Below are 19,039 nucleotides of genomic sequence, written 5' to 3'. Positions count from 1 at the left end.
GGTCTCTGTAATGCTAATTCCCATTGTCGCTAGGGTGACCCCATTTACTACTGTGGTGTGTCTAACCATAAAGTAAATTAGCCATCCTCAGATTGTATAGATAATTTAAATTCAGCTTATATTGTCATAGGTAAATATATGGGTGACCTAATGATAGAACTCCATCCACTAGAAAATTTAGTAATCTTCCTGAAACAGTCCTCTCATCAATATAACGATATCTATTACATTTACCAGCATAGGGCTGTTCTTTTCACTCTCGATACATAAATATCCTTTCCTGGTTTCGGAGCTGTAAAAGAATAAACACAGTTGTTTTTTTCTTTTACATTTTTGGAACCAGCTTTTAACGAATTCAGGCCCCTTGCTTGCTCGAAATTTGATGGGCTTGCGATCCTGAAAAATCTCTTATTGCGCTTAATAGGATTTATTTTTCATTTCATTTTTTAAAGGTTTAACCCAAATGTACGTGGAATATATATCGAATACAAGAAGTAACAAAAATTATTCCAACATTTTCCTTTACTAGGTTTGCTATTACCATGAGATCTGCATCAACGTTTCATCGTTAGAAGTTGTAAACGTGTCGAATTTTTTTCTGCATAGAATACGCATCTTGTTTACTGAACCACCCTTTGACGTAATGTGAACCGTTCGGGATATATTCCACTTAAAATTGTATACAGTTTTGTGGACCAGAAAATGCAGAAAGATTTGGTTTGTCAAAATCATAGTTTTCCAGAAGTTATTCTTTCTATTTTCTTCATTTCTTTTGACAATACTAAAGAAATAATAAAGAGTACATGCATGAGCATATGTTTATATACTCCGTTTAAGATAATAACATATTCCTATTTACAATAAAGTATATTATTTCATAAGGGTACGATTTTCAATGCATACAAAAAGTGCAATCGTTCCATATATATCCTTGCCATTTATGTCATTATATTTTACTTGAATGACTCGAGTTCCGCATTTTCTGATGCCGACGAATCGGCGTTATCAGGCATTCAGGATAGCGATACGGTGATAATAAAACATGCTTGTCTTCATGGAATAAAAAAGATCCAAAGCTACGTAAAAATCTGCAGAAAAGACGTTGCGATATTATATTGATTGCCTAAGAAGAGACCCCTTTTCAGTAAGGTACAATTTTAAGTCTAAATTGTAACAACTCAGGGCAAGCTGGTAACTGGCCAAGTAAATCAGTGCTAATTATTTGACTTTTATATATATATAAAAAATGGAACTAGTCATACAAAGAAAAAACGTTTATAAATATTTAAGCTGTGAATGACACTGCAACTTATCTGAAACTTTATCTGTTCTCTCCATAAATAAATGGCTTTTCCTATATACAACTTTATTCTTTTGAGTTTAAGTCTTTTCCTAAATATAATTGTCCTCTTTAGTACAGGTTTCCAGGAGACTAAACCAGACTAATCAATATGTTGTCACGAGGAAAATCTATGGACTTAAATTTTAGTTTCGATAACTTAATTTTCGTTTCGTTAAAGTTTATGTTCTGATTTTAAATGTTTGGCGGGCTTTGTAGTGCCATCGATCGTTTTAGTTTTTTGGTCACGTGATTCCGCCTGTGGCTGCTATGATGGTGCGTTATGAAGTGGTATTGTATCAGGACTCACGGTACTAATTCCACTCCAATGGTAAACATATGGAAACACTGTCATATTCAAAATTCAATAACTTAAAATTTATGGGTGCTGATAATGACACCTATAATTTTTCGTGCACATCTAACCTTGGTGCAAGCTTATGTGTGGAGAACACCATATGACCCGCGGCAATTTGTTTACATACATGTGCATGAAACACGTGTTATTGATTCTTCACCAAATGAATCAGGTGCTACTTTCAGTATTGAGTACTCCTGAGTCAAGCCTGTAAAAATGCTAAAATTGCATCAGTAGAAATTTGTCAATATTTTTTTTACATTACATATAGGACAAGCTCTCAAAAGATATTTTTCCTAAAATTTTAATTTTCATTATTAACCAATTATGGACCACCAAACCTGTAAATACTCTATCATTTCTTCACCCATTTCTAGACTGGTTCACAGTTCTTCCGTATAATTAGTACCGTGTGTCCTATCAAGATGTCCCCATGCAAGTGAAGCAGTATAACCACCCCGCCTGAGCATGCACATTTGGTCGTATTTCGTCGAACAGGTGCGAACCAGGCCAGGGAATCGGAAAAGAGTAGGGACACTATATTTCGTCGACCAAAAGATGTGAGCTGCATGGCTTGTAAAAGGAACACGGTGGTTTTGCGACAATACACGTTTTGACTGAGGATAACTCTTCTTTCTACATTCGCACTGTCGTCTCTCTCTCTGTCGATCTCGGTCAGATAACGACGCGACTCTGCGACACAGTCTGCTACTGGGCGACCAGAAGAAGACACAGTAGGCGACTCTCTAGTCAATCCTGTGACACAGTCGACGACTCTGCAACCAAGTCGGCGACGAGAGGTAGACCCAGTCTGCGACTCTGCGACACAGTCGGTCACTCTGCAACCCGGTCGACGACTCTGCGACCAAGTCGACGACCAGAGAAAAACCCAGACTGCGATTATGCGACCCAGTTGACGACTTCCACGACGAAGTCAGCGACACATTCGTTGACTTTGTGACCAAGACTGCGACAGAGTCGGCGACCCAGACGACGATCCAGTCGACGACCTAGTGACTAAGTCGACGAAACGTGGCGACCACAGGACACCCAGTCGACGAGTCATTGTGCCAGCGACTCAGTCGGCGACAAGAAGCCATGAATAGCACGGTATCCCGCTGGGGAAGAGATCTGTTGCACTCTGGAGCGCCATTTCTCAGACAGATTTAGCGGGGTATTACTCCAAATACAAGACCTATCCTAAAGAACCCGAGATAGCGAGACTCGGAGTAGTGTAGCTGAGAGTGTTCCGCTACTTTTTATTATTAAATAATTTAGATCGCTGTGTTGTATTATTGTGTTTTTTTTTAAATAAAAAGTGATTTTGAAAGAACTTTAGTTTGGAAGGAGAAAAAAATTGTGACTTAATATTTGGGGGTCTCTGACTATTTCGTGACGAAAGGATAGAAATCCGCCAAAATTGAGTGATGTCATATATGGATGGCCCCATATTCAATTTAATTATTTTGATTAATAGATACCCAATGCAAGTTATAATAAGATCGACCAGATGCCATCTATGACATATATTATGTTTACGATTTTATGTAGGACAACCGTGTAATGCAACGGCAAATGAAATACGTTTCGGGTACAGAGATTGTCCGCAAATATACTGTCTTCTAAGCGTTACCTCCCTTGAGCTACTCTTCCTATGGTCATGAATGTCCAAGGTTTATTTCGATATCCACTTTTCAAGACGAATTTTCTGACAAAAGCACCTGATAGAAGGAAATGCTTCGACAATATTTTAACATTCGGAAGTGTTATATCACATCACTGTTTCAGAGTAGAAGCAAGTTGCCGCCTAAGTTCCCAACCATGCTCCCAGTTTTCGCCAAGGAATCTGGTGACCTCACTTGTTGTTAAATGCCAGTCGGCAAACTGGAGGCAGATTCGACAATATCATGAGTCTAAAAACCCATTTATTTCAACATTTTCAGAGAATTTCAGACCATATATATCAGCTTCATTAATAAACTCATTAGTTAGGAACAAATATTTTGCCTTTTTCATCCGGCATCAGTTGGAAGATACCTTCACAATAGACGAGTTTAAGAAAGGTGCTTTTCAGGTAAATATTGCAGATTATAAAGCTGAATATCGTTCTCTTAGTTTTACTAAGTCTTGTGGATGACTGCAGCTTATGAATAGCCGCGATTTACTAAATTTATCACCCACCCTATATACATCAAATCCTTATCATAAGACGTCGACGCTATGTTTCATCAGAATAGTGGAGAACTCGCCCTGGGAGCACAGGGGCTTGTATGGTTGCTTACAATTGACTTGTCATACATGTACTATATAATAACTACAAGGGAGAACACTTCTCTCCTTGCTCGCGTGACCTATTTAAGAAAAAACGCTAATATTTCAAGCTACGCTTTGCATTTCTTCATTGGCCAACTGAAAATAAGTTATAAATAAAAACAGGACGTCATTTTCTTTTAACCAATGAGAGGACAGTGTTCCATTCAGCACTTTGTTCTTGCATATTAAGCGGGCGTAATCAGGGCTGTGTCGAGCAGTACCGTGGGAAAATGATTTGGCATTCCTTAAAGGTATGATATTAAGTCTAACTTTTGATAGGGATACAGTCGAATGCCTAAACTAGATATCGGTACCCAATTTATTAAGCTTAAATAAATTGCAAAATAAACAGGATTATGCTATTTCATTGTATATAACAACCCATTATCATGCATACTAATGGGATTTTGTTACCTTAAATGCATATTTGAACTGCTCGACCTACTTAGGACATAATGAGAAAATTATCTGTCAAAACAAATTTAAGTGTCACATTTAAATCCTGGACTAAACTGAATTATATTTCACTTGGTCCGAATCATCTTGGAAGTTGGGTTGAATCAGCCAGAAATCTGGGCCAAATCAGTCAGAATTTTTGTACAGGATCAGCCGAGTTTGAGAGTAAAATACTACATTAATGAATAATGTTTAGTATAATAGATATATCAATCAAGAAAGTTAACAGTAACCTTTGTTTTTACAAAAATTTCTCGCGGTGTTCTGGTATCTGTTATAAGAAATCTAATGAGTTTATATGACCACACAGACTTTCAATTATAAGTGACATTTTTGTATTATCGACATTACACAAACAAGATCAATGCAAAATGGGAAGTAAGGGTTTATATATACAACGAGTGGATAACAATCATTAATGTAAGTGTGGAAGAAAAATGCATATTCATCCGATGCAATTACATACAAAATCAAAGATGCATAATAAATTGATGTTGGAAACATTGAATGACAAAGCATAAATTTAATGTTGTTTCATTTAGTAGATAATTTTATACTTTTCAGAGATGGAGAAAAAAAGGGTAAAAAAAATTAGGATTGTTCCGGTACCTATGTTGAAATAATTCTACAATATAAGTATCAGAGTTCAACAATGATATACAGATGGATTTCAAAACGAATACTTGTTACTACCAATATTGAAACACTTTTGCCATGTAACTGTCAGAGATGAGCATCATGCAAGATGACGTCATTAGTTCCCATATTATTCAGTACCAAGCGTAGGATCATCTTAGAGAATTAAAAAAAACCATTCAGTTATTCGCTAAACATCTTCAGTCAAGGAAAAGGTATTCAGCGATCTGTTTTACAACTTGAACCCTCTACTTGTTAAAAAATGACTGTGACTCCTTAACGGTACGTTTGATAAAACTAATTACATTTATTGGACCATCTAGTGATGGGAATCAGTCAGAAATTCATAATCGATAATCAGTTCCACTTAACCAACTGATAATCGATTATAATCGGTTACTAAAAGCAAATTTTAACTTTTGTTTGTTATTCAGTTATATCTTTGATCAATAGTTCAAGATGTTAGTAAATGTACAGGAGTAATCAATTGTAATGACATGCATACTTTAACCTGATAATAATATTACATTTTTGTATGTTGTGTTGCATGTTATTTTTGTTCTACATTTTTGTTACATGAATGCAACTTTTTATGGCTGATAAGTCATATGCAACTGAAATACTGCTACAATCCACCAAAATACTTTCATTCATATGTGATGTGTCTATAATTTTAAGTGTAGAAGGACATGGTTTTCTTGTTTGTCATTGTTTACAAATACTACAAATAATGTTGCATTTAAAACTGAAACAAATCATCAAAATGTGTTTAAATTTATTAACTCAACTATTTAACAACTTGATCATGTAATAATAGTTATATGTTCCTAATTATGAAATTTTGCACCTATGAAATATCATATGGTTTTATATTTGTAGTTGTGAAGGGAATTAATAAATTTCAGATCAACTTTAGTGGCTGGGAGTTTTACTAACCTTTGTGCTTTGCATACAACTAAAAGGTAGTCTCCCTTTGCATACAACTAAAAAGTAATCTCCCTTTACACATAATCGATTATGGAGTTTCACCATCGATTATCTTATTGGTTCGCTCAACCAACTGATGACCGATTATAATCGATAATCAGAACAACGCTATGACCATCAATGAATTTAAATCAGTTACACATGGGACTTAACATAGATTTTGTCAAAATGGGTTAAGGACAAAAATGTTTATATCAGAGTTAAAAACAATGACGACTCATGCTTTTTATATACAATCGAATCAATTCTAAATAATTCCGTAAATGAAACTGATATAAGCAATATTCATTTTTAAGCAAGTGTTCATGTTATTATTGTAGATGTCTGATGAAACTTTAAAATAATCTTATATGATGTGATAGTTGGGGCTACCATCTTGGACACCACACTGATGATTATATCATCGTTTTTGGTAACTTTCAGACAAACAAGTCAGATCTGAGACCTCACAATGGTGACAGTTCTAAACACCATCAACAATAGCAAACCGTGATTCCAAAATGATAGGTAACAATAGTCTGACATAAAGAGCTTAAGTAAACACTTGAAATGGAAAAAGAAGCGTGTGGGATGGTATATTGAATTTCAGTGTGAATGTTAATCACGATGAATTATAATCTCCATTACGTAGATGAACAATTCAAAATGCAATCAAATAAAGCGGTAACCAACATGTGGCGACATCTTTGTTGCTAACAGTATTGTTCTGAGGTACACATTTCTATATTTTAAATAATTTTTTTATTTAAAAAATAACTATTAAATAGATTTTCTTGGTTACAAGTTTTTGGGTGACTTCTTCAACCATTTGGATGACTTCTCCATCCACCCTTGGACGACTTCTCTAGATATATTGGGGTGAGTTCTCCCAGGGTGAGTTCTCCATGTACCGTTTCATCAGGCATATGATGGTCAACACGTTGCATTGTAGAGCTAATATGTCTCCACCCCCCTCACAGTGAGACATGATCATAATGCCAGATCATTCACATATATGATGCATCATAAGCAGTTTGAAAATGTCATTATTATTGCAATGATTTTACAATTAACCCAGTCCATAGAAACACCGGAATGCATTGAGAACACCGAAACTCTATATCATATATACCAAAACGTATCATTGTTTGTGTATTCGTAACTTTGAAATTTAATATTAGTTATATAATGTATTAATATCTACTTTCTTTACTGCCAACAAGTGGTGCAAATTTTATAAAGCTGGAAATTGTGAATTTTGGTGATAGTTTTAAAAGTAAATAAATTTAATATTTGTAGCATGTATTGCAATTTATACATTAGTTTAATGCTTAAGCTATTAATAATAAATTCATATTAGTAATGATTTATTAATAATGAGTGGATGTATGAATTTTGTGAAAACAGTAAGTAAAACAGCTTTACATTGTAAGTGTAACTGACAATTATTTTAATGATCTAAATACAAAGATATGTGCAAGAATGGCTTGTCAAATCATTTCCATATATATTGTGGTATTTATCTCACATTAAAAGTTGTTTGCCCATCATTCAGAGTAGTTAAATTTTTCATATCGATTTCCAAAGGCATCACACCTCTACCATCCACAAATCTGGTGTACATTTGTGATGACAACTCACACCTCCACCCTCCACAAATCTGGTGTTCAGTTCTGATCATTTCTCACACCTCCACCCCCCACAAATCTGGTGTACATTTCTGATGACATCTCACACCTCTACCCTCCACAAATCTGGTGTACAGTTCTGATGACATCTCACACCTCTCTCATACACATTCTATTGTACAGTCCCGAGTGACATCTCCAGATTCAGTTGTGGCAAATAATATGACCACATTGGCATCTTTATTGCTGCAATCTGGGCATATGTGTGTGCTATTTCAGAATAAAAACTGATGACACTGGTATGTATCTTTGTATAAAAATGCTAAAACTCTGCATATCTTTGGTAAGCTCGCTATGCTCTTTATTGGAATCAGTATAGATGGCTGAATTTCCCTGTGGCACATCTAAATTGGAATGTAAAAATGATACCATTCAGTGCTACGATTGTTGTAAATGGTACTGTTGGAAGTGTAATCATACGTCTCAACAAGAACTTAAATCTTGGTCTTTAAAATCACTAAAATTCCTCTGCAAATCCTGTGCATTTGAAGATGACATCATTTTTGTTACATTTTCACTTTATTATAATTAATACAATGCTCACATGATTAGTGGATTAAATGTATATGATATTGTATTGAACTCCAATGATAGGCATTGACTAGTATTGAACTCCAATGATAGCCAATGGCTAGTATTGAACTCCAATGATGTGATTTTGATTTTTACATAGCTTTAACAATTTTATAAACCTATTCTGCTATCAGAGGAAAAGTTTGGGATACCAGATAGTTGCAGAAATGAGTATAATACACAAAAACAATTTTTGGAACATATTTCAAAATGTATTTGTTTCATTGGTTTTTATATATATATATATATATATATATATATATATATATATATATATATATATATGTATATGTATATTTCAAAATTATTATACAAGGCAATTCTGATGTACCCACTCAGACAGCAAATAAGACTAAATATAGCAAAACAAATAAAAACATCCCAAGTTATATCAGTTAAACTGAAGGCGATGAGTGCCATTTACTTGAAGACATGGATTCAGATCTCTGTAGAGTACAAATTCAAAATTTTCTAACCTGTATGAAAGTATTATTTTGTATTAAATTTTAATTCTGCCAAGTATTATCAAGTACTGACCTATAGAATCCATGGATATCACTTTCTGTTGCATTTGGTGCATATTTGTAATTCTCTCTCCTTCTCTCTCGATTGAGACAGAGTGTACTGGTCTGAGTATGATAATGCTTTGTTAGGTTTATGAAAATTAGCCTTTATAATGAATATTGCACTATATACAAATAGTGTCCAATAAAGCGTACATGCTAAAGTGTCTTCCATGTGGTAAAAGAAATGAATGTATGATAAATCCATTATTATTTTAACTATCTTCCGCCTAATCGCATAAATTCAACCTTCAGAAATCAGCCAGCACTCATTCTTGCCTTCATGCATTGAAGTAAAGATTATATAATCAGTAGTCATTGGCTATCATTGGAGTTCAATACTAGTCAATGCCTATCATTGGAGTTCAATATTAGCCATTGCCTATCACTGGAGTTCAATACTAGCCATTGCCTATCATTGGAGTTCAATACTAGCCATTGGCTATCACTGGAGTTCAATACTAGCCATTGCCTATCATTGGAGTTCAATATTAGCCATTGCCTATCACTGGAGTTCAATTCTAGCCATTGCCTATCATTGGAGTTCAGTACTTGCCATTGCCTATCATTGGAGTTCAATACTAGCCATTGCCTATTATTGGAGTTCAATACTAGCCATTGCCTATCATTGGAGTTCAATACTAGCCATTGGCTATCATTGGAGTTCAATACTAGCCATTGCCTATCATTGGAGTTCAATACTAGCCATTGGCTCTCATTGGAGTTCAATACTAGCCATTGCCTATCATTGGAGTTTAATACTAGCCATTGGCTATCATTGGAGTTCAATACTAGCCATTGCCTATCATTGGAGTTCAATACTAGCCATTGCCTATCATTGGAGTTCAATACTAGCCATTGGCTATCATTGGAGTTCAATACTAGCCATTGCCTATCATTGGAGTTCAATACTAGCCATTGGCTATCATTGGAGTTCAATACTAGCCATTGCCTATCATTGGAGTTCAATACTAGCCATTGCCTATCATTGGAGTTTAATACTAGCCATTGGCTATCATTGGAGTTCAATACTAGCCATTGCCTATCATTGGAGTTCAATACTAGCCATTGCCTATCATTGGAGTTCAATACTAGCCATTGGCTCTCATTGGAGTTCAATACTAGTCATTGCCTATCATTGGAGTCCAATACTAGCCATTGCCTATCATTGGAGTTCACCGCTCCGGTGGCCAAGTGGTTAGAGCATCCGCCTTGGATACGGGAGGTCGGGCATTCGATCCCCAACCGAGTCATACCAGAGACTTACAAAAATGGTACTAACAGCTGCCTCGCTTGGCATTCAGCATTAAGAGGTTAGTGTTAGGACTGGTCGGCCTGGTGTCAGGATAATGTGACTAGGTGGGACATCATGTTACATGTCTGTGGTTTGATGCCCCTGTGCTGGACATCACTATAAACTGCCACACTGCAGACATCGTAGCGATATGACTGAAAAATTGTTAAAGCTACGTTAAGAATCCTAATCACACACACACACAAGATAGTACCAATCTGCAGCAAGATAATACCAATCTGTATTGATGGTTTTACCAATGGTCAGTTAATAGAAGTTTGACACAACTTACCAAATGACCAGTAAACTGCCATTTTTGATGTAATGAATTAGCATCTATATTTTAGCATTATTTCAATCATGTACTACTTGAATAGCTATATTTGTTAACTTTACACTGATGTATGGGTTTTCCATATGTGATGAATATTCTTTTGCTTGTGATGATTTTCATAAAGTATACACCTGTAGTGTGGACGAATTAAGTAATACACTTATTATAAAGAAAATTGTAAAAAAAATGATAATATAGCTCATAAATAATTATTTATTTTTCAATTGCTTGCCATTGGAATACAGTAAAATAAAACAAAAGGTCTTAACTGTTGCAGTACTGGTTTAGTTAATATTGACCATCAGGCAAAACAATGCATGTTTCCTATTGGTTTTGAAATTGGGATAAGTAAGGTAGGTTTCCTTTTCTACCACACAGAAAAAAAGCTAGGGTCACCATTGAAAAATTGGGACTGGAAACATATACGTTGTTTATGCATTAACTTTAAAAAAATATTTTGTAAGAAAAAACTAACATCCATTTATTCTTGTATCTGTATATACATAAACCACAGCACTCACTGCAACAAAAAAAAATTTGCAGCAAAAAGACAAAAAGTACTAAATTTTCATACATGCTTGATGCTATAACTCATTTTTTAACTTTGAAATGGCCATGAAAGTTTCTAATTCAATAAAATAGTAACATACAAGGAATCTTGCAATCCAAAAATAGCCATTTAGAATGCAGGGGAATGGCTGTTACAGACGGAGGGTTTGACGGTACAAATGACATTACATGTAATACACATTAGATACTAATTAAAGTCATCAGATATTATTTTGTTGGGCAAAATAAGCAAAACCAAAGCTGTAAAAACACTATAGTTAATGAGTCGAGTCTCATTGATGAAAAAGAATGTATACTTCTAAGAATAATAAGGCAGGTCAAAGTGGGTGTGTGTGTGTGTTTTGACAGCTATTAGTATCTGAGAGACGGTTTCAGCTACTGTTATTCGGGATAAGAACTTAACAACTTCAAATGACTTGAACTCACAAGTTGGTGCTTCATTCAAATCCAGTGTAACTGTTATGCTGTGAAGTTTCATCTCTGTCAGGACTAGATCATTCTGGCACATCATCTGCCAAAGCATTGACTTGGTCTAGAAAACTGCATAATATGCCAAGCACAGGAGTTGTTCATCCATTGCATTTGCAAGTTAAGAATGTTACTTTGAAGGATGCAGAAATTTGGGTGAATGCATAAACAAAAAATATATTGAACAATATAACATTAAGTACTACGGATGTTGATGAGGTTGAGGAAAATGTCTCATTGGAATATGAGCAGGTTGACCAAGAAGAACCCATAAATCATCCTTTTAATGAATAGCTTTCTTGCCATAAAATTCGATACAAGACAGTCAAAGGTTTGTTTCTGTACATGAGTGTGTGAAATAGATGGTGAAAGCATGGTAAATTTAGAATATCTGGAAAGAAATGGGAAAAACTATCAGCATCCATATATTCATGATGAATCTTGGCAGTCACAATCTGATATCATCTGCAAACTTAATACTCCAGTTTTTCTTATGACTGGAACTAGAATGAAATCTGTGTTTCATCTTAGAGAAAACCAGAAGGAGCTTATCTATCAAAAGCATACCAGTGTAAGCTTTTGCAAGAAAGCGAACAAGTAAATAATATATACATGTGCATAATCATATGAAGTTCCAGGATGAAATCACTGATGTAGCATAGTTTCTTGCTGTGTTGTCAATTCTAATGGATGCTAAATCTGTTTTGTTTAATTTGCATAATTGATGCTGTTGGACTGAGTAATGTTTATAGTGATTAATCACATACAGTTTTGGATGAAATTGTTGAATGTGCTTGTATTAGCTAATTAGTATTGTGGAGTTATAATAGAAAGCTTTCTTTACATGTACTTAAATGTGGCCAATAAAAGTTAAACTAGACAGAAACTTGTCTTTCCCATGCTGGTTTCATATGCTAGAAACATCATCTTACTTGGAAAAGAACAGAAATGCCTCAAAATGCAAATTTTGTACTGTTTTTCTTATACAGCTGAATGGGCCCATTTACTGTGTAACAGGCAAGATGCAAATTATTGATCGCTGTGGACTTTTATGATAGTAGCCAGGTGCTAAACTGGGTCAAGTTTGATCATAACAAATGACAGGGTCGTACGAAATTTGTTTTTAACATGTGCTATTTTCATTGTGACATTACAGTGCATGACATTCAATCTGGTTTTAATTGGATCATTCCTTTAGGTTGACCTTGTTTTAAAATAGCCATGTAATTAAACATTGATTTTGACATAAGTATTTGCTGGGGTGTATAAATAATGAACTACCAAAAAAGAAATTTGGATGTATGAGGATTCAGGGTAAAATGAATAATTACCATTTAAAGTTTGTGTCATAAAATCCTAACAAATGACATTCTTTACTGAAATAGTTCTGAATGACTACATAACTATAAAAGAAGGAAATTGTCTAGGAAATTACCTCATTATAGAGAATTAAAAGAAGAAAAGCAAAAATCTTCACTCCATCTGGAAGACAGTTCTTTATTTTAACCAGATATCTTTTGTTTGATTAGATGACTTTTACATTTTAGCATGGAGTTTAATTGTCTGCATCAAGCTTAATCACTTATTGGAGTTATGGCTTAGAATCCATCCCATATGTTTTGTCCTTTCATTCAGTTTTGGTCCTTTCATTCAGTTTGGTCCTTTCATTCAGTTTCTGCCCAGTTAAATCCTCTAATTCTGAATGTATTTCATACAGCCTTGGCATTTAGCTTAATTGTGCAACATTTCAAATTCAAAAGAAGGAAATTGTCTGGGAAATTACCTCATTATAGAGAATTAAAAGAAGAAATGCAAAAATCTTCACTCCATCTGGAGGACATTTCTTTTTTAACCAGATATATAAAAGAAGGAAATTGTCTAGGAAATTACCTCATTATAGAGAATTAAAAGAAGAAAAGCAGAAATCTTCACTCCATCTGGAGGACATTTCTTTTTTAACCAGATACATAAAAGAAGGAAATTGTCTAGGAAATTACCTCATTATAGAGAATTAAAAGAAGAAAAGCAAAAATCTTCACTTCATCTGGAGGACATTTCTTTTTTAACCAGATATCTTTTGTTTGATTAGATGACTTTTACATTTTAGCATGGAGTTGGATTGTCTGCATCAAGCTTTATCATTTATTGGAGTTATGGCCTAGAATCCATCACATGTTTTGTCCTTTCATTCAGTTTCTGCCCAGTTAAATCCTCTAATTCTTGGGGCCCCGAGTGGCCGAATGGTCTAAATCGCTCACCGTTATGGATCACTGCCATCTCACCTCTGTCTGCGTCGGTCCAAGTCTCGGATTCGGCTAATGTGGTTATGTGAGAAAGCTTGCCAGTAGCTTCTCGTGGGTTGGTGGTTCTTCCCGGGGGTTTTCCAGGTTCTTCCTCCACCATTAATACTGGCCGCCATATATAGCCTATCTTGTGCTGAAAAATGGTGTTAAGCCCTACAACAACAACAAAAATCCTCTAATTCTTATTGTATTTCATACAGTCTTAGCATTTAGCTTAATTTGAGCAACATTTCAAATTCATTTATTTTAATATAACATTATATGAAATACTTTGACCCAGTTCTGATGTTAAGAAACTTAACATATTTATTTTTCATTCAAAATTTGATTTCTAACTATTCTTGTTACTAACCAGATCTCACATAGCATTGAGTATCCTAATTAGATAATACACAGCTTTGATACCTGTATTTTGCTTGTCCAGATCTCACACAGCTTTGATACCAGTATTTTGCTTGTCCAGATTTCACACAGCTTTGATATCTGTATTTTGCTTGTCCAGATCTCTCACAGCTTTGATATCTGTATTTTGCTTGTCCAGATCTCACACAGCTTTGATATCTGTATTTTGCTTGTCCAGATCTCACACAGCTTTGATGATCCATATTTTGGATACTACAATATCCTGATGCTGTTAAATTGAATCAATTTTGTGTCAGTAACATCTGAGTGTCCAGCGAATTACAGCGATTACAGGATTTGGTCGCAAATCTTGCAACCAATTCAACAGTGATTCTGTAGTCAGTGGCTTCTCTGTGACATGGCATCTCCTGGATGTAGTGCCCCAAATTCAACCGTAGTAAATTAGAATTTAAAAAAGAGCAGAATTTGTTCCTTTAAAGATAATGACATGAACCCAAATGTGGGATGAACAAATGTTTGGAGCTTATAAATTCATTGCCCAGTAGCCATGTAACAAATTAAAATCCATTGCCCATTAGCCTGGTACAACTAAAAATCCATTGCCATGTAGCCTGGCACAACTAAAATTACATTGCCCAGTAGCCTGGTACAACTAAAAATACTATTCCCAGTAGCTTGATACAACTAAAAATACATTGCCCAGTAGCCTGGTACAACTAAAAATACATTGCCCAGTAGCCTGGTACAACTAAAATACATTGCCCAGTAGCCTGGTACAACTAAAAAATTTAACTCATGCTGCCAATGTTGGCCCAACTGGACAACCAGTTGTTTATGTTAAGGGTTCAGATATGTGTTTGCCATGATGCAGAATCAGTGCAGTGAGCAGTCTGCACGAAATAGAAATGATACTGTATGGGAACTTTTGCCTTCATTTTCATATAATTTTCAATTTGTATAATAATTTGATAATCACTTTATCAGTAGAAATTAATCTTAAAATTTTAATCAGAAAACCAGATGTTTTTGCTGGACAGTGTTATTTTTCACTTTGGTTGTCTGATGGACAATACTTTTTTCATAATTTTTTCTTTGTTTTGCAGTATATGAATTTAATTGCCTGCAATCAATCATCCCTAACACTGTTATAATCAGTTGTTAAACAAATCATCCCTAACACTGTTTTGATCACTTGTTCAATCAGGCATCCCTAACATTGATGTGATCACTTGTTCAATCAAGCATTCCTAACATTGATGTGATCACTTGTTCAATCAAGCATCCCTAACATTGTTGTGATCACTTGTTCAATCAAGCATCCCTAACACTGCTGTGATCACTTGTTCAATCAGGCATCCCTAGCACTGATGTGATCACTTGCTCAATCAAGCATCCCTAACATTGCTGTGATCACTTGTTCAATCAAGCATCCCTAACACTGCTGTGATCACTTGTTCAATCAAGCATCCCTAACACTGCTGTGATCACTTGTTCAATCAAGCATCCCTAACATTGATGTGATCACTTGTTCAATCAAGCATCCCTAACATTGCTGTGATCACTTGTTAAACTTGTACATGGAAGATTAAGGTTAGATGTTTTTGTCAGACAGTTAGATTTTTCATTCAGGTTGTCTAATAGACATTTTTTATATATAAAAATAGTCTTTCTACCCCCAAAATATAATTTTTATTTGCATCTTTGCAAATGAAGAGTCAGATCTAAAAAAAAATATAATTTAAGACTTATCCTGTCCTACCCGTCAGCTCTTTTCAGTAAATTACAAATATTTTATCACATTGAAGTATTGGTAAGAATTCATTCTTTTAAATAGAAAGGGTGCTTCTAATAAGTGATGTTGAAATGTTGTTTATTCAAGATACAAATTTACTATGCACTTTTCTTTTTGTTTTTTGTGTGGTTAATTTATTTAATGCTTTGATATCCTTTATGTTTTATTGCAGGCAGTTCTTTTTGCATCCAGATGTATTGCTCGGGGACAACTAGACAACCTTCAGGACCTTGTAGAAAGACATGTGAGTTTTATTAAGGTAGTAATGGCCTTGGCAATGTATCCATATTTGCCTTTGATTTATTGCTGGAGTTGGATGTTTAAGAGATAGATGCACACAATGAATAACTTTCTCAGCCGCAAAGATGACAGCGCATCAACATTAATTATGATTTTGTTTAATTTGTTTTTGTGATGACAACAGTCCATTGTATTCAGAATTTATTTGCCATGCACTTTGAGCTGGCTGCTTGTTAAAATTGAAAGGTGATGCATGATGGGATGTGGAGGCATGCAAGCCAGTTACATACTCTACAGCCCGTAGGGATCAACATCTCTGAATGGGAGTCCATGCATTTGTAACTGCTTATTAAAACTGAGTCTGTTTACATTGTTTGTAAAACTATTTCCAAGTGGTTGAACTTGTTGGTCATAAATAGATGTGAAGACTGATGCAGGGATTAAGCTTGTAAAGCTGTCAACTGCATCAAAAAATAATTGATGGAAGTTTAATTATAAGCTTAATTTTAAAGTCTAATAACTTTCTGGGCTTGGATGTAACTTTAGAGTAAACATTTCTGCCCTGGAATGCATATCATTATGGAAATGTCAAAACTTTCAAGAGGTGTATGATTTACGTAAAGACAGTGACTTTGTATTTTAATGATTTTACACTTTTTCCCCCGATGTCTTTGTTTTGTATGCTTTTTTGGGTGAATACCTAAACTTAGTCTGGACTGCTGATGTGCTCTTTAACCCTTTACACACACAAAAACACACACATTTGCCACTAATTTTCCTTAACAGGAAGTCCATGACTTATTGATTATCATTCTTGGAAATCCCAGCCTTCAATATCGGAAATCCCCAAATCTTTAATAGTTTCATGGTTTTAAATTTCTTTGCTGTGAACATATTAGCACACTGTCTGTTGTATTTGTTATGATCAAGAGAAGTAAACATCTTAAAGATAGCAGGTCATTCATTTTCTGTTTTTGTTTGTGCAGTCATGGGAGAGGACTGAAGATTAGACAGGTCCAGAAATTTAACTTTGTTACAGGATGATCATGAAATTGGTGGAGGGAGGATGTATTAGACTGAGTTAAAGAGAAGAATACGATGTACAAGACATTATTTATTCTTGATTATTATGAAACCACTATCATCAGTCTGAGTTTCTAATAACTGACAAGTAATTATCTAATTATCATACTACACAGCTGCTACATTATAATGCTTGAACCCATTTTCATTTCTTATTTAATCTGAAAATTTGACAGATACGGTTTTGCTTGTTATCTTCTTTTCACTTTTCTCCAGTGACTGACAGCTCAAGGAAATAAAAAAAATTGAATCTGCGGCTTTAAAGCTAAGTTTCATTAGTTTTATATAATCACCTTTGAGCAGCACCAATCAGCATGTAAATAAAAACATAATTAAAACTTTGCACATCAAAATTAGTTTGGAGCATATTTTTCATGTCATGTTACAGTGTCAGGAAAGTCTTGAAATTTAAAGTATACTCCATATTTTGCAAAAGCATTTGATGTTTTTGTAGCATGGCAAACTTTGCAATAATGGCATTCAGTGCTTTTGGCATGGCAAACTTTGCAATAATGACATTCTGTGCTTTTAACATGGCAACCTTTAAAAAGGCATTTGATATTTTTGTAGCATGACAGACTTTGCAAACCTTCATAGAGTTGTTATTAATCTGCAGCCAATCAAATTATTCTAAGCATTTGCTTAAACAATTCCATTTTCTGATTTTGTTATGAATTTGAATCATCCAGATGACATTTCGCAGACACTTTTTTGAAATGGGAAGAGTTCATCATACTGCAATTATAGAGCAAGTGAATCAAGCTATTTTGAACCATGCTTTTACCAACTGATTGACAGAACTAGATATATATAATATATACTCACCAGCTGGCTGATAGAACTAGATATATATTATATATATTCACCAGCTGGCTGATAGAACTAGATATATGTAATATATACCCACCAGCTGGTTGACTGAACTAGTTAATATATACTCACCAGCTGACTGAACTAGTTAATATATACTCACCAGCTGACTGAACTAGATAATATATAATGTATACCCACCAGCTGGCTGACTGAACTAGATATATATAATGTATACCCACCAGTTGCTGACTGAACTAGATACATGTATTGTAATGTATATCCACCAGGTGGCTGACTGAACTAGATATATGTATTGTAATCAATACCCACCAGCTGCTGACTGAACTAGATATATATAATGTATACCCACCAGCTGGCTGACTGAACTAGATGCATGTATTGTAATATATACCCACCAGCTGACTGACTGAACTAGATATATGTAAAGATAACCCACCAGCTGGCTGACTGAACTAGATACATGTATTGTAATATATAACCACCAGTTGGCTGACTGAACTAGATGCATGTATTGTAATATATACCCACCAGCTGACTGACTGAACTAGATATATGTAAAGTATACCCACCAGCTGGCTGACTGAACTAGATACATATATTGTAATATATACCCACCAGCTGGCTGACTGAACTAGATGCATGTATTGTAATATATACCCACCAGCTGGCTGACTGAACTAGATATATATAATGTATACCCACCAGTTGCTGACTGAACTAGATACATGCATTGTAATGTATATCCACCAGCTGGCTGACTGAACTAGATACATGCATTGTAATGTATATCCACCAGCTGGCTGACTGAACTAGATGCATGTATTGTAATATATACCCACCAGCTGGCTGACTGAACTAGATATATA

At 34.8% G+C, this 19,039-nt stretch overlaps 1 protein-coding gene across 1 annotated transcript in view; it reads left to right on the top strand.

Annotated features, from left to right (window-relative positions):
- The first annotated feature begins 3,336 nt into the window (after positions 1–3,336).
- LOC149791263 (m-AAA protease-interacting protein 1, mitochondrial-like) overlaps positions 3,337–19,039 on the top strand; it is a 34,854-nt gene continuing 19,151 nt past the window's right edge. The window contains exons 1-2 of the mRNA XM_089969761.1: positions 3,337–3,771; positions 16,189–16,260. Coding sequence (XP_089825887.1) covers positions 3,352–3,771; positions 16,189–16,260 — 492 coding nt within the window. The 5' untranslated portion in view covers positions 3,337–3,351. The remainder of the gene's footprint in view (positions 3,772–16,188; positions 16,261–19,039) is intronic.

This window comes from Sinohyriopsis cumingii, chromosome 9 (genome assembly GCF_028554795.1).
Source record: "Sinohyriopsis cumingii isolate HCF-2022 chromosome 9, ASM2855479v2, whole genome shotgun sequence".
NCBI classification, from domain to species: Eukaryota; Metazoa; Mollusca; class Bivalvia; order Unionida; family Unionidae; genus Sinohyriopsis; species Sinohyriopsis cumingii.
Note: the sequence above shows the minus strand (reverse complement) of the source record. Positions and strands in the feature narration are given on the sequence as shown.